Raw genomic sequence first — 22,878 nt, forward strand, 5'->3', positions numbered from 1 at the left:
GAACTATTTCCCTGTGCCGGCTTACCACTTTGCAATAGTTTAAAAATACTTGCCTTAATAAAATTCTGAAACTTTTTATTTTGCTGGAGTTCTTTAAAGAGGTTAACAGCTTCTTTGTGATGGCTACAGAATTCTCCATATATTTTCTTCATTTGATTTGCATTTTCTTCTGAAAACTGAGAATGACATTTCAATGATGGTTTATAAATTTAATTAGTTTAAACACTGAAAAGAACATGCAATTTTCATATATTTCAACATATTTTTGGCAAATAAAGAATAAACATAAAATTTCTGAACACAATCCCTTCTTTTCCCCAGACACCTTTTAAATTAAACTAAGAAGTTGCCAAGAGGTAGGGGGAAGACATCAGCCTATTGGGGTTATACGCTATTGGACTAATTCAATTATCACATTGCCAAATGAAAAACATTTGTTACCTTTTATTCTTTTTTAGGTGTTTGTGCAACTTTATCATTTCAACTTATTGTTCTACTACTTTGCTAGACTGAAGAAAAGCTATGTTGCAACATTTGGGGTTGCTCAAGAAGGTTTGACCTCTCATGGGTTGACATTTACATTTGGTGAACTGACCATGTCCATGGACTCAGTCCTCAATTTGGAATTTGATTTTTGTCAATATATCACAAAAGGGAAAGGCAGGTAAAAGGGAAAGATGAATAATCGGAATGCCAATTTATTAACTAATGGACCAAAGTAGAGATATGGGCTGGATATTTCAATAAGCTTAACTTGTGCAAACATCTCTGCAGAAACTTCTAGATGGGAACCAAATCAGATTAATAAGGTGGCATGGAGGAAACAAACTGAATTACTTGAATGTCAATGTTTTACCCTCTGCCACATTCAATATTATCCCAACAGAAACTAAAACACAGCCACCCAGCCCCTGACAAGTACTTCAACTTACATCCCCATCTCTGATCTTTTCATCTTTGCTTACGGTTTCATCTATGCTTGAGGCAAGTATGTCTCAAGAGCTGATTCTTAAATTACCTATGATTGCTAAAAACAAGACAGAAACAAAAACAAACAAACAAACAAAAACTTAGATACTAAACTAACAAAGTATACACAGGCCTTCTATGCTGACAACTATATAATGCTGGTGAAAAAAAATCAAAGATGTAAATCAATGGAGAGATATATCATGTTCATAGATTGGAAGACCCAACATAGTAAAGATGTCAATCTTCCCAAATTGATCTACAGGTTTAACGCAATCCTCCTCAGAATCTCAGCAAGTTTTTTCTTAAAAAAACATACAGACAAGATTATTATACAATTTAGATGGAAAGATAAAATAAAAGAATAGCTAAAAACCATTTTGAAAAAAAATAAAGTCGAAGGACTCAGTCTACTCAATTTTAAGACTTATTATATAGCTACAATAATTAAGACTGTGTGAAAGGACAGACACAGAGATTAGCAAAACAGAGTAGGAGCCCAAAATGCCCAGTGGATTTTTGACAGAGGAGCAAAAACAATTCAGTGGAGCAAGGATGGTACTTCCAACAATTGGCATTGGGGCAATTAGACATCCATAGATCAAAAACAAAAAGTGAATCTTGACATGTGGCTCGTATCTTAAACAAAAATTAACTCAAAATGGATCACAGACTTAAATGTAAAACACAAAACTGTAAAACTTTTACAAAAATACACAGGAGAAAATCTTTTGAGATCTCAGGCTAAACAAAAAGTTCTTAGACTTAAAACCAAAACCATGACCTTTGAAAAGAAAAACTAAAAGAATGGACTTCATCAAACTCAGAGAATGAGAGAACAAGTTACAGACTTAAGAAAATGTTTGCAAATCACATAGCTGACAAAGGACTAGGATCTAGAATATATAAAGAAATTTCAATATTCAACATAAGAAAACAAATGATCCAATTAGAAAATGGTCAAAAGACATAAGCCAACCTTTTATCAGAGAGGATATACAGATGGCAAATAAGCACATGAAAGATGTTGAACATCATCAGATATGGGGGAATTATAATTTAAATCACAGTGAGTTATCCATATATGTCTTTCAGAATAGCTAAAATGAAAAAGAGTGACAATGCCAAATGCTGGTGAGATGCAGAGAAACTGGATTACTTGTAACTGTTGATGAGGATGTAAAATCGTACAACCACTCTGGAAAATAGTTGGCAGTCTCTCACAAAATTAAGCATGCAACTACCATACAATCCAGAAATTAAGACACCCACATATTTATCCCAGAGAAATGAAAACTATATATATATATACACACACACACAGATATATATGTATATATATCTTTAAGCATATTTGTATCAATGAACTTAACTCCTCCATTTTTAGTAAATAAACCAACAGCTGAACTCTATTAGTGTGTGCTACACAGTGAAATGGATTCAAAATCAGTCTTTTGGAGAAGATGGCATTTTGGTATTTATCAAGAGAAAGTCAAACTAAGCTAACTAGGGATGCCTCTCCATGACTTTCCCCAAGTGCTCCAAGGGACTGCAAAACATGGCATTCAAGCGAATTCCCTAGTGTTTTGTTCCTAAGTGACCCATTCATTCAATATTTATGGGACCAAGCACTGTTCTAAGTGAAATTAGTTTGATGAATTATTAAATGAAATTCATTAAATAAATGAATACATTAGTAATCAAATCAACAAGAATCCCTGCTTTACTGGGACTTACAAACTAGTGATGATAAAAAGCTTCCCCAGGTGTCACTAAAGAGGTCTCAAGAAATCATATGCCTAACCCATTGTTCGGAGAGCAGATTTTGATTCAAACCTCAGTCAGGCTACTTAGGAGATAAGTGAACTTGAGAAAACCATTACCTTCTCCATGCCCCGGTTTCTGTATTCGCACAATGGGGAAGATAATATCTACCCTATATAGAGAGTGGTGAAGGGAAAGGAGGTAGTATACATACAAGTACTCAGGAAACTGCTCGCTCTATAAGGGTCACTGAATACATGTTATTTAACTTCTCTATTACCATCTATATCACAGAAAACCCCTTGCAAAGGGATCAGAAGGCCAATACGAATTGTCAAAACTTTGTTTTCTCTTTTCTATTAGAAGAGTAGCACAGTCCATTCTCATGATGCTTCAAACATCCCACACACCTAAAAAGTGCCGCCTTTTAGTGACATTTGCTGTGTTGTCCCCCAGGCAGGAACACTAAGGCTTTAATGATAACAGATCTTCTCCCTCTTCCTAAGATGAGCCAACATCCATCTTGACAATAGTGGCATGACTACCACGGTTCCACGGGGGGAGCCCTGTTATCACAGAGCCACCACATCAAGAAGTCTACACAGAATTTTCATAAGAAATTTAGATATGACTGTGACTCCTGGTGGAGAGAGGGATGGGGATCATCCCACCAGGTCCTGAGACTCACAGAAGTCAGTCACTGGCTGGTAAAGCTCTCAGCCACCAGGCACGCAAAGGGGTATCGAACAAAAGAAAACCAACCAATCCCATCTGGCAGTAATGGTAAAGCAATTCCAGTTCTTCACAGGCTTTTAACATTGTAGAGAGTCAGCAAACCTTTAGGTTTCTGAGGTTAGGGCCCTTAAAACCTCCCTTACCTGCTGCACTAGAATATCTCCAATTCGGTTGATGACGAAATTCCTGTCATCACCAGCACAGGACTCCTGCCTTCGCTCCTTCATACTATAAAAGAAATGCCTATGGATTTCAAGTAACTCATCTAAGCAGGGGAAGATTTTATCCACGGTGCTGTGATCAAGCTGCAGCTCCTCCTTCATTCCTTTCCTGAAGATCTCAGACATGATGAGCAGGGTCTGGATATGATGCATCTCTGTTTGCATCAGCTCTGAAACACACATGCAGAAAGAAGCGTGGACAACAAAGTACTCCAGTGACCTACATTAGCGGCTAAACACTGAATGTTATACAAATTAAAAAAAAAAAAGGGGGGGGGAATGTTTATGAACAATGACATTCTTCTGCTATAAAAGTCAGCATTGATCCCACTTTCTCCAGAAGAAAACAGAGTGTGATGATCAAGGGACATTGTGGATAAAGTGAAAAAACAGCCCACAGAATGGGAGTCAGATCCTTCTTCAAGGCCTCCATGCTTGCTGTTCCAGCTGCCTGAGATGTTTTCTTCCCCAATCCACCTAGCTCCTTCTTAAAGTCGTCCAGGTCTCTTCGAATATTACTTGTCTCTTAAGTCTCCCCTGTATACCCTAATGTTTCATAGCCCTTGTCCCCCTGTTTGATATGTATTTTTCTTTTCAGCACTTATCACTACCTACAACCTATTATGTATTCTACACATATCCTGTACTACACTGTAGGTTATGTCCTCTGTCTTCCCACAGCAAAGTGAGTTCATGAGAGCAGAAAATCTGTACATTCTGCTCGCTGTTATTTCTCCGGGTTCCAGACTTAATGCCTGGCATACAATAGGTGCTACTATTTGTTGGAAAGTATACAGTATTTTATGTATTTCTCAGAACCAAGATAAGTAGATGTTCTTATCTGTACTTCTAGATGAATAAACTGTGCCAAAAGGTTGTACATAACTTGCTCTAAACCTCAAAGCAAGTAATGAGGCTTCTTTGAAAGAAGAAAAGGTGAAGGAGGGCAGTGGGCCAGCCTAGGGAGAGAGATCAGACTTCTTATGTGGGTAGAGTCAATAGACAGAAACTAGGGGAGAGGAATTTCAGATCTTAGCACAGATTAATAGATTTAAAATGCAATGTCTATGGAAAGAGTTTCTAGAAAATGGAGGCGTTCAAGAAAAATGTGTATGATCAGGTTGCCGGGCTATGGCAACGATGACTTAAATACTACAAGGAACATGGAATCAGATGTTTTTCAATGACCTTACTTGGTCTTCAAATATCAATTTTTAATAAAGTGTGGCTGCCAATGATGCTAATTACTAAGCTTCTGTGGAAAAAGTAATGCTGGCATTTCCAGTAAAAGGACTGAAAAAAAATTTTTTAATGCAAGAAAAATATCTCATAAGGGACTTGCATCCAGGGTATAAAAACAAGTGTTACAACTCAACAGTAAAAAGACAAAATGAACAAAAAAACCCACTTCAATAGGGGCAAAAGATTTGAACAGATGTTTCTCCAGAGAGATATACGAATGACCAATGAGTACATGGAAAGATGCTTAACATCATTAGCCCGCAGGAAAATGCAAATCAAAACCAAAATGAGACACCACTTCACACACACTAGGCTAACTGGAATAAAACAGGTGGACAATAAAGAAGTGTTGGTAGGGATGTGGAGAAAGCAAAATCCTCAGTATATCACTGGTGGGTGGGTAAAGTGGTAAAACATCTACTTATCTTGGTTCTGAGAAATACATAAAATACTGTATACTTTCCAACAAATATTAGCACCTATTGTATGCCAGGCATTAAGTCTGGAAACCGGGGAAATAACAGCGAGCAGAATGTACAGATTTTCTGCTCTCATGAACTCACTTTGCTGTGGGAAGACAGAGGACATAACCTACAGTGTTTGGAAAACAGTCTGACAGTTCTTCCCATGGGTTGAACATAAAGTTACTATGTGACCCCAAAAGTGGCAATAGTCCAAAATGACCATCCACTGATAAAATGACCATTAAATGATAATTAAATAAAACATAGGATATTTACAGTAAAATAATTTACAGCCATAAAAAAGAATGAAGTATTGATATACAACACAGATGAACCTTGAAAACAATATGCTAAGCACAAGAAGCCGCCATGTATCATACAACTCCATTTATGCCAAATACCCAGAGGAGGAAAATCCATAGGGACAAGCAGATGAATGGCTGCTGGGGCTAGCGGGAGAAAACACGGGGAGTGAATGCTAAGGGCACAGGGTTTCTTTTTGGAGGAATGCAGATGCTCTGGAATTAGACAGTTGATGGTTGCACAACTTCATGAACATACTAAAAACTACTAAACTCTACCCTGTAATGGAGTGAATTTTATGGTATATGAATTCTATCTCAATTATAAAAATGCATCACAAGGGGAAATAATTCATGATTTGTGGGAGATCCATAAGTACAATTCTAGATTAGTATTTTAGACTCAGATATTAGGAAGACTCTAAAATATTAGCCACGGAGGGTAAACAAATCTCAATGTAGCTTTATTATTTTATCATAAACAAAAATCTCTTTAACCCACTAACTTCAAGTTATTATCTCCTGCCATGTTTTTCACACCTACTCTGTACTAAAAGCACTTATTCATATCAATTCATTTAATCCTTTTATCTAATTATCCATTATGACCCAAAAAATAGGAATGATTTTTCTCATCCTTTGAAGAAAGACAACGAAGGGGAGCCTGGGTGGCTCAGTTGGTTAAGTATCTGCCTTCAGCTCAGGTCACGATCTCAGGGTCCTGGAATAGAGCCCCATGTGGGGTTCCCTGCTCAGCAGGGAGTCTGCTTCTCTCCCTCTCCCTCTGCCGCTGCCCCTGCTTGTACTCATTCTTTCAAATAAATAAGATCTTAAAAAAAAATAAAGACAATGAAGAGAAGAGTGAAGGATTTCCTCTGGAATACAAGGCCCTCTAACCCCAAAGGCCATGCTGTGAACTGCACAACATGATAATTCATCCCAAATGGGTTAGATTATTTTTAATATATGAAATCAAGAAGTGAAGAAAAATTACAATATAATACAAACTACATGAGAAATAAAAGGGACAGCATCTTCCCACCTATACAGCCCTGGACAGATTTCAAACCAGGCTTGTACATCATCCCACGTGACCTGCCTAACCATCAACCTGACAAGGTGAGAAGGAATCCTTGTCACCATGGACTTTGTGGCCCATACCTGCAAACAAAGAACTAGTAAAAACTAAGAGTGAGTCCCATCTTTCAAGTAGGGTGCCCTCTTGGAAGCACTTCTGAGGATCTACTTTGCATTTTAAAATTATTTCAACTTCATTTTTCTCTAGCCAGTCAATAATTTAACTTCCCCTAATTCAGATTGCATCCACTCCCAATAGTAGGAAGTAGTAAAATCTCAGAGTTGAAATTCACACTTAGGACTGCAGAACGCAGGCCCACATTGCTCATATCCAGGTGCTGCCCATCCCACCGCAGTCTACGTGAAGGGTACCTGATGGTGCGTGCAGGCAAGCTACAGAGCTGTGTACCAAGCAGCCCTGTCTGCCCTACATTAAAATATGTGAAAACTTACAGTGATTCTCAGAAGAAGTATAGGCCATGTGTAAGTAAACTTGAAAAGGATCTGAGAAATAAAATTCGCTTTGTATCACGTACATACAACGCTTCAATTAAGCCTCACATTTTAAACGTGAATATCATCATCCCCATTTTAAAGACAGAGAAACTAAGACCCACGTGAATTAAACCATTTGTCTGAATCAAGTAACTAGAAAGGACTGAGATTTGAACCCACGTCTGTATGACGGCAAATTCTATGCTCTTTCCCCTATACCACCCTGCTTCAGCCCAAGAGCATATTTTAAATGCTTACCAAAAATGACATCTTGTCTTTTGATGACATCTTTCTCCTGCTTACTGCAAAATGAGGGATCCACCACCAGACTCCAAGATTCTGCTTCCAGCTTCTGGGCGTCACTGCTGAGGTCACTCCACAGAGAAGAATCCACGACATCTAGCGTGCCCGCGGAACACAAAAGCGAGAAGTGGAATAACACAAAACAAAGACCTTTCCACGTACCCATGTCTATAGATTCATCACACAAAATAAACCTGCTTTGAACACAAAAACACCTAAGCCAAAATACTGTTGATGTGGGGCAGAAACATCTAGAAACCAAACTGGTGAAAGGATCCAAATCAAGGCAGCTTGCAAGAAAGCAAAGAATCATTAAAAGAGTGATGGTGTGTATGTCTAAAAAAAAAAGACATTTAAAGATTCTTTTGTTTGTTTTGGTGTGGTCTGTTTTAGTTCTTTTATTTTTGGTAAATTTCTGAGTCCATAATGTGCTTACAGAATCTTGAACACACACTACCTTTTGCCCCAGGTTACTCTGCACTGTTTACTCAAATCTGAGTTTTGTACTTGTCCACCTGATTTGCTCTTGACTTGGCTCACTGTCCTTAATATAAACAAGAAAGCAGGGTACAAGGGCTCAAGTTACAGGAGAGTACAGATTTTTTTGACAGAATTTGATATCACACACACATACTCCTTCCAGGAAAACTAAATCCTATTTGCCCAAACAGCACTCCTGAGAGAGAGTCCAGCTCAGAGGAGTCAGCATGAGAGGACAATGGATTGAAAGACTCAAGTTTAAAATAAAAGCAATAGATACCAGGGGAAGAGTCCATCCCTCACCTCACTGCTCTCCTTTTCTCTGGTCCTCCTTCACTTATTGATACAGCTTGGATACAACACACAGTTCACCAGATTAAATCCTATCTTACAAAATATGCTTTTAAAAAATGCTTTTATTCCCCTAGAAGTAGGGGGCAACAGATGGGGATAAGTATCTCAGAAATCTAGGCAAGCGCAGTCCTAACTAAGTGAAGTACGTATTTTTAACATACGATCCTTATTCCAATTCATCAGTAGTTCTAAAACCTTATAAACAGTAACAAGCACACAATGTATTTCATTCTCTTATCTTCATGCCACGTGTCTATTTAATATATCATATATCCTTGGCCACTACCTGGGAGTATTCACTGAGGCTAAATTTTCATTTATCAAAAGAACCTATACCAAAAAGACACCATGAAACAGAATTCTTTAAAACACACACACACACACACAGAATATGTTTGATCCTTCAGAAAATATTCCTTCTGGCAATTCCTCCCAGAAACAAACGTGTCTTCTCCTCACCTTCCATTAAGAAGGACTCCGTGGAGGGAGAAGAGCCCATGGACTGTAGCAGCTCATCGGAATGAGACCTGCTTCTCCAGGTGTTCCCATCACTCTCAGACTCCAGGGTTGGCCCCAACCTTCTGAAGCTGGAGGGAAGGAGGGAGACGAGTTCAGTTCCAGCAGTGGCTCTGAGACGTGAAGGCTCGGGCGGTTTCTCATCTTACCTTTCCAAGGCAGTGCCTGGAACACTTCTAGACAAAGGATGGGCCTGTGCTGAAGCTTCTTTTCTCCCGGTGGGCAATCCAATAGGCATGGAGGAAGAAGGGTGCAACGAGAGACCAGGTTGTGGGATGTCTCGAAATGAAGAGTCTAGAAATAAGAGATGGGTGCTTCATGTGATTTTCACAGAGGGAAGTAATTACAAGGAGTCACTCAAAAGCCAAGGAGTGAAACACTGGAATGGAGGCTGCTGATATGTTGCATGCCCAGCCTTGACACCAGTCTCCTTGCCACCTCCTGACATCTGCTTCAAATGTCCCTTCCATTTCACACCCTCCTGATACCCATGCAGCAGGCCTGCTTCAGCACAGCCACTTGGAGACTGTGGGCGGCTGGGATCACACAAACAAGAAGATGGAATGGGGAAACACTGAGAGAGCTTTCCCATAAACCACTGCTTATACTCCTTCCAGCCCGCTTTAAATAGATGCAAGGTGTTATTAGCACTATTAGTAGAAGGCATATTGTATGTTTCAACAATCATACACACATACACACAGAACCATGTCAGCGGATTGGAATGATGCTGGGGAGTCTGTTCTTTAGGGGGTGAGAACTTCAGGCAAATGAAACCTGCAAGTCAAGCTGAGCTCTTCTCTCTCACAGACTGAAAACTAAAGGGTGCTTCAATACCTTTCTGGTTTCTTCCAAACTTCTTCTCAACACTTTCTTCTAAATCGTTACGGGCATGTATGTTTTTACACTTGATGTGTACCATACATGACCCTCAGGAAATATTTCAATTCCACAATATCAGAGATAGAGCACACACCTCAAGCAGAAGAGAATCAATACTTACATGGAACCCCGGGATATTATGAAGGATTTTATACATGTATGATTTGGTTTGATTTTCATGACTCCCAGAGAAGGAATTTTATCAATTATAAGGTCCTTTTATTTTCATGCCGAACCTTATGAAATTGACAAGCGCCTCCCAACTACAATCAAAGGGACTTCTGTCCAAGCAGGGGTGTAAACGAAGTCACAGTCGTGACTCTCTGCACTAGCTTTACCTGTTCAACATCACACCCAATCGCCTATCACCATGAATCTGCATACTGTATTGTCCCATGAGTCAAGTGGTTTTGGAAACACTGGTCACACTGTTAGAGCATTCAAATGAAAAGTGACTACAAACTTAAAAATGCCTTCCACGTGGCAAGCAATGCCATATTTGAGGCAGAACAAATTGCAAAGTCTCTCACAACAAACGGGAGGATTTTGAAACTTAGGAGATGATGGTCCCTGGTTCTTGCATGCAATGTAAACTACTGTCAAAAGCTTCCAATTAGTGCCAAGAAGAATTGTTTCATATGAAGCAATACGTAATTCAAGGAAAAACAGAAGCACCAAGTTTAACTGTAGATGAGAAAAACGCCAGGTTGCCTTGAAATATCACTGTCATCCTAAAGGAGCTGATGAGATCACAGCCTCAAGCCCAGCTAATAAGCAGGACCAGGTCACTATGATAATGGACAGCAGGGACTGTAGACTCCAAACTTCAGGATTTTGTCCCTAACTCTGATTCTGAAGAAGCATGTGATAGGTATTTGTGTAGTCAAGTATGTGTTAGTGCTAGGAAAACAAAGTTATGGACGCTTCATGTCGTGTTCTCTTTTCCCCCAAAGGTTGTTATTAAATCAATAGTGTATATTACACTAGATCATGTCTTAGAATTGAGGCAATATCCTAACACGTCCCCCCTTACAGTTCTCTCTGAAATATCATATAGTACATCTAGCACAAAAGCTATTAGACTGGCATAGAAGTTTATACCATTCTTGACCTCCTTGTGTAAGTAAATATTACACTAATCATGTGTTAGGAAAGAAGAAATATTTGGACAAAGGAGAAAACAAAAGGAGTAGGTATTTCGCATTGGAAAAAAAGTGTGGTATGTATGAAATTGCCATTTCCACGTCACTTACTTCCAAGGATGGTCTGCGGTTTGTTCTTGTTGTATTTCTCTTGGAATTTCTGGTAAAGAACATGAGAAACACGTAAAACGAGATTAAATTCCATCTGACTACAAAAATGTCCACCCAGTTACACAGGATTCTTATCAATATCATTTTTGTTATCTTATTTCAAACAAAGAAATATTTAAAGCAAAAGACATTAAATGCACCGAAGAGGAAAATGGCATGATAATGAGATGTGCAGGCTGTAAAGAACGTGTGCCTCATGAACAAGTATCATGAATATCCCAGCTCTATTAAAAGTCTTTGGGAACCAGAAATCTCCATCTCATGGGTCCAGACCGCAGCTGAGAGAGGAGCTCCTATCAGCGCTGCCTTTCTCCTACTTGTTCTTCCTACTCTTGGCTACTCCTCCTGCCTACCGGCCACAACACCCTGAGGTATTGAAACATCACCCATAACTACGTGACCAGACACAAGGTCTGTTTCAATTGGCACAGCGGTTGGAGACTCCAAGGTTCCCTCTGAAGCGTCATCACGCTCACTCGCATACATTTTGGACGTGACTTTAGAGTGGGAAAGAAAGGAAGAGATGTGACCAGATGTGTCCATTTCCTCAAGCCCCCTCCCAATCTCAGAGACCATTCCTTTATTCCAGGGGACCTCACAGTGTGGTCCCAGGACAGCAGTACCACCTGGGAACTTGTTAGAAATACAAATTCTTGGACCCCACCCAGATCCTACTGGGTCAGCAAATATGAGAATGGGGCCCAGAAATCTAGTTTTCCCAGGTCCTCCAGGTGATGCTGTTATTTGCTGATGTTTGAGAATTACCGCTCTACGCCTCATATACATACACTTGAGGTCCACACTGGTAAACCAAGCAGTTCTCAATGGAAAGACTAACCCACTTATACCTTATACCACAGGCAGCCACATTTGAGCTTTTCCTATTTCCAAAGGTGGATAGTTCAGGAAACAACAATACACTCTGAACATGTGTGTGTTTTTTTTTGAATCACTATAATGATCACTTTAAAAACAAATATAGACAGTAATAAAAGAATAAAAACCTAAACAGATAACAGAAAGCAACAAAGCTACATATGCACAGGTAAAACAAATGACAGATTACCTTGGTACACGGAGGGGCAGCGTCCTTACAACCCTTGTGTACGTTTGCATTACAGTCTGAAAGACAAAAATGAGTAAGACAGCATTGTGCTTTTACCAGTCATCATAAAAGTAGCACACAAAAATATTTAGAAAACATAAGGAAAAATATCTAGATAACATGTAGCCCCACCCTTGAGCACAAGCACATGGTTAACATTTTCATTTCCTTGGAGATATTTTCCCCCTTCTGCACAGAGTCTTACCAATTATGAAACCTGCAATCATGCATGATAGACACTTCTGTGTCTGCCTGAGAACTCATTTACCACTATATGCCCTGCCCTGCAAGGGATTTCTGATATCTGGCTGGTGGCAACTGCCCATTCCCGCACCAGGGAGAATGCCTTGCAAGATGGAAAGAAAGAAAACAAACTCACAACAATGCTGAAAAAAGTCCTGTCAGGCTCCAGGAGGAATTCCTGCTAACTACAGATAGCCACATTAAAAGAGACAAGTTGGCCGCTTGCTTGTCTTCCTCTATACCGCACGTGGCCTCAATTTCACTAAAAGAACGGAAGAGTGTGCCTGCTCCTTTCTGCCCACTGGCTCAGAGATCCAGGCTGTCTTCACAGAAAGCCACCCCTGTGCGTGGGGACTGCTTTTTGCCAGGCTGTTGTCTTCCTGCCCTCCATCCCCACCAGCCTCCACACCACCGCCATGACACTCTCGTCCCACCCACCTCCATACAGTAAAGGGAGGAGCCTGCAGCTTATCACAGTTTTCATTAGAAAGAATCCTTCCTCGTGGGTAGAAGGTCCCATTTAGGTCCATCCCAGCCACAGTGGCAAAGTGCCTATAACCCACTGAGAAGCTAACCCAACTTCATCCCGCTGTAGGTCTACAGAGGCATTTTAGCCAATACCTCAATGGCCAATGAGCAGAGGTCAGGATTATCCACGTGCTGGTCCTGCTGGCAAACGTGGTAATCAGAGTGCTCTCTCCTCATTGCAGAACAAGTGAATGAAAGGAAAAGGGGAAGAAGTAGAAACTATGAGATAACACAAAGTTAGAAAACTCACAGGAAAAGTAAGCCACTGATGATTATTAACTCTAGAAACAGAGAGGAAAAACTTAGATATTTGAAATGTATTCTCCCTCAGAGACAAAAAACAGACATAAAATAGGACCAAAAGGCCATGAAGGGAGTAGAGGACCTGATATTAGGCCAACACGATAAGAGGGAGATGGAGATTTGGGGGACAAGAAAGCAGAACTTGGACCCAATGGAGAAAAATCAGTTTAACCAAAATATCAAAGCAGCACTGGGAAATTAAACTTGAAAGATTCCCCCCTAGATGTAGAGAAAAAGGAGGGTATAATGATAAAGTAGAAGATGTCCTACCAAAAAAAGGTAACAGAGATCACACTTCTCCAAGGAAGAAATCAGAAAATCAGAAGCAATGGTCAAAGCTACAATGGACAAAAACTTTTATCGAACTAAAAAAGAACTACAAAAGGCAAATCAAAAGGTCTCCCTGTTTTCTAGGAGTTAAACGACACCTATTCTGTAGACACGTTCTGACGATATCTGTATGACTGAAAAATTTAAAGTTCTCAAGTATCTAGGCAGAACAAGTTACCAACAAAGAAGTAAGGTCAGACAAGCCCCAAAACTTTTCTATTGTAATATTCGATGCCCAAAATTCATGGACCAATGTTGACAGGATGTCTGGGGGAAAGGTATTGGCCTAGGAATTTATTTAGCCAGATAAATCTCTTTTTCTGTGTGAAAGAAGGAAGAAAAGATATACTACCTCCTTAGAGACACAAGGTTTCAGAAAACAGATCAGTCCAATAACCCTTTTGAAAAAATGATTTACCTGAAATCCTACTCAAGACTATTATGAGCAGAATCAAAGTTAAGAGTTCAAGAATCAATCAGCTTTATTTTAAAAAAGAAAAAAAAAAAAGCAACAAAACCAGCTAAACAAACAGAATCATATCTAAAAAATTTTTGTAAGCAGAGATAGAGAAATGAATACAAATATCAAATCATTCTTGAAACGGAACACTATTTTTCAAAGATTAAACATACAACATAAAAAGAGTAATTTAATAGCTTAGTATACCAATAGAGTCTAGGGGAAAAAAGGGTAAATATAAGAGAAATTTAAGAATATCCATGTATAAGCCTTAAAAGTTACCACTAGTAGATACTACAAGAGCTTATCTTGCCAAGTCCCTGAGAACATAAAAACCAACAACACATGGTATAAATAGCTAAATCAGACATCAAGGAAAAGAGCAAAGAACTATAAAAGATGGTTGACAGCTGTAAAATTAAATGTAAATAAGAAAAAAAAGCCTTGTTATAAAATAGTATCTCTCAGTTACAGATTAACTACAGCTAAATTAAAGACACATGCCCCAAATTAAAAACACAGAAATTAAAAAAATAATAATAAAAACACAGAAATAGGGAAAAATACAAAGAAAAGGAAAGCAAGAGGAATGTTAATTTTAGAGAAGGTAAAAATCAATGCCAAAGGCAATGAATGAAGGGTAATTTTATGTTTATGAAAGCTAAATCTGCAATGAAGCTGTGATTTGTGAACTTCTGTGCACCCAGTAATGTAACATCTAAATATAAGCAGGGAAATCTATCTATAAACAAAAATAATTTTATAGAAATATAGTATTTATAAAAAACTAGAAACTCAGATTTTAACAAAGAAGAATACAAACACCAGAATTTTGAATACCTATATTATGTTTTGTTTTCTATCATGTTAAGATTAGAAATAGTAACCTTCATAATTAAAAACAAAAATACACGCATAAAATAGGATTTACCAGTAACAGCTGAGCTTACATGTCAAAATCTGCCCCATGTAAAAAAGCTTAAGAACCAAAGTTTAAACCCCCAACACTCCTCTTCTTAAAAACTATAAATCTTAGAACTTTTTAAAAACTGTGCGTTAAAGAGGAAACTTTACATATACTCATACTGATGCTAGCTAGAATGTAAGACAATAATCTAAGATGTGGACAGTGTTGGGGTGCCTGAGTGGCACAGTTAGTTAAGCGTCCGACTGCTGATTTCCGCTCAGATTATGATCTCAGGGTTGCGGGATCGAGACCACACAGCCAAAAAAAGATGTGGACAGTGTTTTATGCAAAAGAATGCCACTTACCACATTATTTGTTGTGAAAAAAATGAGAAAAAGTTAAATGTACACTAAGTAAGGAGTAATTAAACACATTTCATATCAAATAAAACAGCATAAATAGCTAATGAGAATGAACTCCATTAAAATATGAAAATATGAATAGCCATCTTCTCTAGTTAGTAAGATTTGGGATAATTTTAAATTTCTCCTTAAGCCTTTTTTTTTTTTTTTTAAAGATTTTATTTATTTATTTGAGAGAGAGCACATGAGAGGGGGCAGGGTCAGAGGGAGAAGCAGACTCCCCGCCGAGCAGGGAGCCCGATGCGGGACTCGATCCAGGGACTCCAGGATCATGACCTGAGCCGAAGGCAGTCGCTTAACCAACTGAGCCACCCAGGCGCCCCTCCTTAAGCCTTTTATCTTTTATGAGTCCTATTGCATTTTAAAAAAAATAATGACTTTTTTTTTAAAGATTTATTTGTCAGAGAGAGAGCACAAGCAGGGAGAGCGAAGCGGCAGGCAGAGCAGAGAGAGAAGCAGGCTCCCCACTGAGCAAGGAGTCTGATGTGGGACTCGATCCCAGGACCCCGGGATCACGCCCTTAGCCAAAGGCAGCCGCTTAACCAACTGAGCCACCCAGGTGTCCCAGTAATGACTTTCTTAAAAGCTAAATACATCCTCCATATTTTCAGCCATTTCGGCCTTCCACTCAAACTTCCATGGCCATCCACTTGACCAACTTTTCTGTGAACCAACATGTTCTGTGCTACACTACAGTTTACCTTTCAGTGAGCCCACCTCCCTCCCTGAGACCCCCTGCCCCAGTTTTCTGTCTGTCATTAACTACACAGGAGTGCCCAAGGGCTGGGCTCTGTGATAGCTGCTGCAGGGGATACAGAAGCATCACTGTGTCATTTAGTCCTTGAAGTCTATTTTAGTAGTTAAATATCAAGAGGTTGTCCATAATCCAGTATGAAATGGAATAGGATGAATAGATCATACATGTGGTGCACAAAAATTTTGGACACAGTGGTCAGGGAAGACCTCCCAAGATGAGGTGAGAAATCAAGACAGATGCAGAAGAGATGGGAGAAACGAAGAGGAGGAAGATCATCAGAAGCAAAGGGTCAGAGACGGGAGAACACACTCGGTGGGAGAGAAGGACAACATGCCTGGCAAGGCCTCTGGCTGTAAACCAAGGCTGAAGAGGGAACCAACTGTAGGACTATTTGGCACAGAGGGCACCTGACGCATCTCTCTGCAAAGTGTGGGCTTAGTCCAGTAAACAGAGAGAGAAGTCCTTAAGTGGATGTGGGTAGATGACAGCAGTGTTTGACAAAGACTAATGTGGTAAAAGTACTTATTCAGAATAAAGGAAGTGAAGGAGTGAATGGTGTTGAGTGGTGGGGGGTGGGGGGGGGTGGACAACAGGAAGAGGGATCAGCATGCCCAAGGTGTGGGCTTGCACCATTAACACAGAAGGAAGGACAGCCTTTTGGCATGTGGATGGTGAGGCTGGTTTTTGCCTTGTTGGTCTGGGAGACCAGAAGTCTCTGGGAGATGGTGGCCACAGATAGGGTTGCTCTGAGTCACTGTGTGAGCCAAGCACAGGGTGGTCAGGAGAGGGCTGACTGAGAACGTGTTATCTGAACAGACCTGAAGGAGGGGAGGGGGCAATCAGTCCACTGGCTGATCTGAGGGAGGAGCACTCCAGGCAGAAGGAAGAGCCGGGAAAGGCCTTCTGGCGGTAGCATGTCCGACCCGTTGAGAGAACAGCAAAGATGCCAGAGCAGCTGGAGCAGAGGGAGGAAGGGGGAGAGGACAGAGGGAGAGACGATGGGGCCTCACACCCATCGTCAGGGCTTTTGCCTTCCAGGGGGTTGACAGGAAGCCACTGGAGGATCTGGAACACGGGGATCTGTGCCTTCACAAGCTCACTCGGCTGGGATTTGGAGAACAGATGCTTTTAGAACTGTGCCATTTGTGCTAAAAGTACAAGGAAACCAGTTAGAAAGCCACTGAAATGGTGGCTTTAGACCAGGGTGATACCAGCAACAGGGTGAAAGGTGGCTGGCTTTCACACATACTGGGAAGACAGAGCCAAGGGGAGCGCTGAAGGACTAGATGTGGGATGTGAGAGAGAAAGAGGCATAAAGAAAGACCCCAAGCTTTTTGCCATGAGCATGTGACTGGCGTGCTAGAGCTGCCATGAACGGAGAGGATCAGCCTGCATGTGGGCACAGGGGTGGGAAAGCAGAGCTCCACTTTGGACATGCAACTTTTGAGAAGCTGTTTAGATGCCCCAGTGGAGACATCAAGTAGGCAGGGAGATATATAGGTCTGGGGTTCCGGGGGCTGTCACTTATGGGCAACAAGCACTGACTCGAACCATCACGGGTCACTGCTCGGTAAGTTGTCAAATCACATGGGCAGCGCTACAGTGAAGGTTTATGTAAAGATGCTTAACAATGCCCCTACTCTCCGGGGGCCTGGGTGGTACAGTCAGTTGAGCATCTGACTCGTAGTTTCGGCTCAGGTCATGATTTCAGGGTCATAAGATTGAGCCCCGCATCGAGCTCCATGCTCAGCACAGAGTCGGCTTAAGACTCTCTCTCCCTCTCCCTCTGTCCCTACTCCTAAAATAAACAAATAAATCTTTGAAAAAACATAAAACAAAAAACAATGGCCCTATTTTCATGGGGCACTTTACTGTCTGGGGACGCAAAATGCAAAGACCGCACACGTTGGGCCCAAGAACTTACTGGAACACTGGAATGACTCCTTCCCCAGGAGCGTTTTATCACAAACCGAACACTGTAGAACCCCAGAGAATGTTCCAGGGACAAACTGATGGCGGCTCAGTTTCTCTTTGTCTTTGGCATCCTTGCTTTTTGTCTTCAGATACAACAGCAACAGCCAAGTGGGGAGAAATGAGAAAAGACAAATGCTGAGCGCCAAAGTACTTACGGAAGCCATACAAAGTCTCTACATTTTCTGTCTGAATGTAAGGACCGCACACGGAGGAGTGCAGTAATGCCAAAATGAATCATGGCCAGCCTACCGTTGTCTCGTACTTCTAATGACTTGGACGACATTCCATAACAAATGTAGAGGTCTTCGAGTATGTGTGTACAAAAATCTAAGATCAGTGACTTTAAAGGGCAAGTGGAAACCATACTAACTGCTGAAAAACAGAACCAGCTACATTTTAAACACAACTTTAATTACCTTAGATTTATTCCGAGGGCTTGTCATCCTATTCATGAGGAAGCTGAAAGTTCGGCTCACTTTGTATTTTTCAGACTCTGACTTGGCAGGTATAATGTATTTATCCCATTCTTCTTCCTGAATTCTATAAAAAAGAATCTGTTACCATGGCTTACCAGGACTTAAAGAGGGAATAAAAAACAATATATAATATATATATATACACACACACACACACACACACACACATATATATATGCACACACACATGTGTGTATATACACTTTTTTCTCAGGTTTTAATGGTTATTCTAAAGATAAAGATACAATCTACTAAAAATGTATCTTATAGATGGATAACAGATGGATGGATGATAAAGCAACCATCTCACAATGTTATCAATTATAAAATCTAAGTGGTAGACATGGGTATTCAGCATATAATTCCTTCAACTTTTCTGTATACTTTAAATTTTTCATAATACAATACTAGAGAAATAAAGGAAAACTTAGAATTTTAGTCTGCAAACACTCATCTCCCTATTTGCTATGCCAACAGAAATTTCCAAGGCACAGAGAAGGCAAATAACCAGTAATAGGAAACTGGATTTTATTTATTTTTGGAACATAGAGATAATACTCAGAAGATACACATTTCCTTTGATAATACAGCTTGAGAAACAGACTGCCTGGCTCTTGGTTCAGTCTTTCCCACTCAACCAGGCTATTTGCAATCTGAGACTCCCTAGGTTGTAAAAGAGAGAAGGCTGTTGATACTTCCCCACAATAAAAGGCAAGCTAAAGATAATGGTATCCAATCTGTGAACACACTGAACATTTATATTCCCCTAAGCCATATAATCATTCTTTAGAAAAAAACAAGTCCTATCTATGACAAGTTCTATTTCCCCTGAAATTTTCTAATAGCCTTATATTTCTAACATTATTACAAAAAGAGAGAGACAGAAAGAGAGAGAGAATATATTAAAGATCAACCAAATATCATGTAAAACCAAGTAACGCTTCTGTGGAACATTCTATAACCAAAGTCTCTCCCACTTCCCAAACTTCTCATTCATCCACATTAGATGAATAACATTCATCACTGGGATATACTTTTCAAAAGCTATCATATTACTGATAATCACCAAAATATATGATCACATTTTGTGACAATGAGTTCAATGACAAATCTTAGGACTTCAGTTTTTTTCATCTGATTAATGACAGGCTTATTAGACTTACAATTATTTCTAAGCCCCTTCCCACACTTAAATATAATATGTACTTACCTGATACATATTAAATGGAATTTTAAGTTAGTTATTTATATTAGATATAGATTATTAATAATATAATTATTTGTGTAAAATAATCGAGAGTTCAAACCTATGAATGCATTTAGAAAAGATGATAAATGGCTTCAGAGGTGCCTCTTGGTCATGCAGATCTAAAGGCACAGGCAGGACAGTGTATGTCCTGCTAACTCGAATTCGGCACAATAAGTAAAAGTGGGTTTGCTACCTAGAGAAAACAGCTCAAAAAGCTAGAAAGGAAAGAGGGCAGATGGAACTGAAGGTACCCTATGACTACTCAGAGTCACAAAAGGAACTTATATACTTTGTTATTTCCTTTCTACTTCCACAGCCACCTCCCTAGATAACTGACTGGTTAACATATTTATAAATTTCCATACCTCTTGTTTCTTAAGCATCCTAATTTGCAAAACTCATGACATATTATTCAACAGACTCACTTTTGGAATGGAGGAGAAAAACAAATTTGAGACCTTAGAAAGAATGGTCTCTGGAACATCTTCTGTGATCCCAAGTGCCTTCCAATGTCTATGTCAAGAACAATCTGGTGAGGAGACCTTAGTCACAGAATTAAAGAATGCTAAGAAGTCCTCCCCGCTACCTACCTCCCAGCAGAAACACAACTCTACTCTCTTAAAGATCTTTTTTTTTTTTTTAAAGAAGATTTATTTATTTGAGAGAGAGCACTAGTGAGCATGAGAGTGCGAGTGGGGGTAGGGGCAAAGGGTGAGGATCTCAAGCAGACTCCCCACTAAGCACAGAAACCGATCGGGGGCTCGATCTCACGACCCTGAGGATCATGACCTGAGCCAAAAATCAAGAGTTGAAGCCTTAACCCACTGAGCCACCCAGCTGCCCCTCTACTCTCTTAAATAAAAGAAAATTCTGTTTATCCAACTCTTTTCCCAATTCCCTATGCTACAGAAGACCATATCAAAAACAATGTTTCAGTTTTGATCTAAAACCTTTAAGTGGATCACAATTTTCCTATATCCTATATATTACTACAAAATGACATAAAATCATACCACTTACTCTTTAAACTTAAAGGCTGAGAAAACCTGAGACATGACCAAGTAAACAAAAAAATACTGAAACACTCAATATTAAAAACTAAGAATGGCCATCCCACATGGTAGAAATGTGAATATCATGGACATGATCCACTGTCACATTACAAAAATGAATAACATAGTATAACCTCTGGGCAAATGTAGAAGGCTGGTTGATTCCATGTTTCAAATCTAACAATACTATATTCACCTATGTTACAATTAGTTATGTTAAGGAAGAACTAAGAAGGGAAAAATTGCCAACTAATTTCACAACAGATTTTAAAAAGCTTTTCAATTTATAAGAATCTGGAAAAAAAAATTCATTTAAACTCTTTTCAAATCCCAGAACAAGATGCCTAAACTCTATCATCAATTTGATGACCAATGAAATCATCTTCAAAATAGTTTTACAAACCCCATTCCTCAGAGATTCTCATGGCATTACCTTTTCAGTGAAGATTTTAAGTATCTTAAGAATATGGATCCTCCTCATCTTAATCTTTAAACCTGTAATATCTGTAACTTATTTTTCAGAGAACTGAATATCTAAGTATTAAAAGGAATTCCCAATATCCAAACTGAAAATAGACACAATGAGACTTTTCTGGACATTCAGATGCTCATTTTTTAAAAAATAGATCAAGTAATAAATGTAACACATTTAAGACAGATAGTGTCAATAAAAAACAGTCATGCCATATAATTGTTAAGAAGTTGGTACACCCTGTAAAAAAAATTTTTTTAATTTAAAAAAGAAGTTGGTACACCCTGAAACTAATACTACAATGTATGTTAACTAACTGGAATTTAAGTAAAAACTTAAAACAAAGAATTATATACTTATATTGAAAGTATTAAACTGTATTTGTCAGCTACTGTATAAACTAACATTTTTGGAGAATTAAATACTACTATATTTTGTACTTAAAAAAAATTGATAGAGATGAAGTGTGTGTTCCTACAGAAAAGATCCTACAAAGTCTGGAGTGATCCCCCTTTTACCTGTCTGCATTCTTTCCCAGAAACTAAGTGATTAATATAAATAAGAGAATTCCAAAGAAGGCAGATCCCTCAAGTTCAACATGACTAGAGCAAAGCATTAGCAATGGCCAGGGATCCTACTAGAACATCCAATAAGGTATTGTGCACAGACTAAATAAATGAAAGATCTACTCCACAAGATACACCAGGGAATATGACTGAGAAAGTCAGATGCTTTCAGGATGTAGACCAACACGGACTAAAGAAGAGAAAAAACAGAAGTGACAAAATAAGAAATAAGAAAGGGATACTCCTTACACATACCATCCAAGTTAAAATATTTTATAGGCTAATATTTAACCAATTATGACACTGGCTTTTTCAGTCTTACGTCCCTCTCCTAATGGAGAATAAATATTTTTGATTGAAAAAAAATCTTTACATTAGTCCATTACTTCTCCAATAATTAAAAAGATAACAGGGAGAAGACTATTAACCAAAATGATAACCAAGATGATGATCAAATTCCACAACTGAGTAATCTGCCTAAACCTGAGTACCCAATGTACCCAGTGTAAATGTAAAAACACCCAATAGGTCAGTTATTGCTGCTTTTGCTATCATCACTATCCCCATCATGGCCATGTCCTCTTCATCATCATCCTATCAATAAAGGGTATCCTTAGTCTTCCTATTTGTATCACTTGAAAATTTCTATTCTGGTCTCCAACAAAATAGGAATGAACAAATGGAGGCTTTTTCTTAGTGATACTTTTTTTTTTTTAAGGAATTAAAGATTTATTTATTTTTAGAGAGAGAGAGCGGGGAAAGGGGCAGGGAGAGAATCTTAAGCAGACTCCCCATTGAGCACGGAAACTGACCTGGGGCCCGATCACACGACCCTGAGATCATGACCTGAGCCAAAATCAAAAGTCAGAGGCTTAACCGAATGAGCCACCTGGGCGCCCCCTTTTTTTTCTAAAATT

The 22,878-nt window shown here is 39.3% G+C and overlaps 1 protein-coding gene across 10 annotated transcripts in view; it reads right to left on the reverse strand.

The window, feature by feature from the left end:
• Positions 1-22,878, reverse strand: part of ARHGEF28 (Rho guanine nucleotide exchange factor 28) — a 235,204-nt gene that overhangs the window by 61,049 nt on the left and 151,277 nt on the right. For all 10 annotated transcript variants that reach the window (XM_081826744.1, XM_081826748.1, XM_081826746.1 and 7 more), the window contains 9 exons: positions 18,563-18,686; positions 18,097-18,229; positions 12,184-12,239; positions 11,058-11,106; positions 9,072-9,216; positions 8,866-8,993; positions 7,528-7,668; positions 3,612-3,859; positions 54-176 (listed from right to left, as the gene is read on the reverse strand). In XM_081826744.1, coding sequence (XP_081682870.1) covers positions 54-176; positions 3,612-3,859; positions 7,528-7,668; positions 8,866-8,993; positions 9,072-9,216; positions 11,058-11,106; positions 12,184-12,239; positions 18,097-18,229; positions 18,563-18,686 — 1,147 coding nt within the window. The remainder of the gene's footprint in view (positions 1-53; positions 177-3,611; positions 3,860-7,527; positions 7,669-8,865; positions 8,994-9,071; positions 9,217-11,057; positions 11,107-12,183; positions 12,240-18,096; positions 18,230-18,562; positions 18,687-22,878) is intronic.

This window comes from Leptonychotes weddellii, chromosome 7, assembly GCF_054177405.1.
Source record: "Leptonychotes weddellii isolate Sample4059 chromosome 7, ASM5417740v2, whole genome shotgun sequence".
Taxonomy (NCBI): Eukaryota; Metazoa; Chordata; class Mammalia; order Carnivora; family Phocidae; genus Leptonychotes; species Leptonychotes weddellii.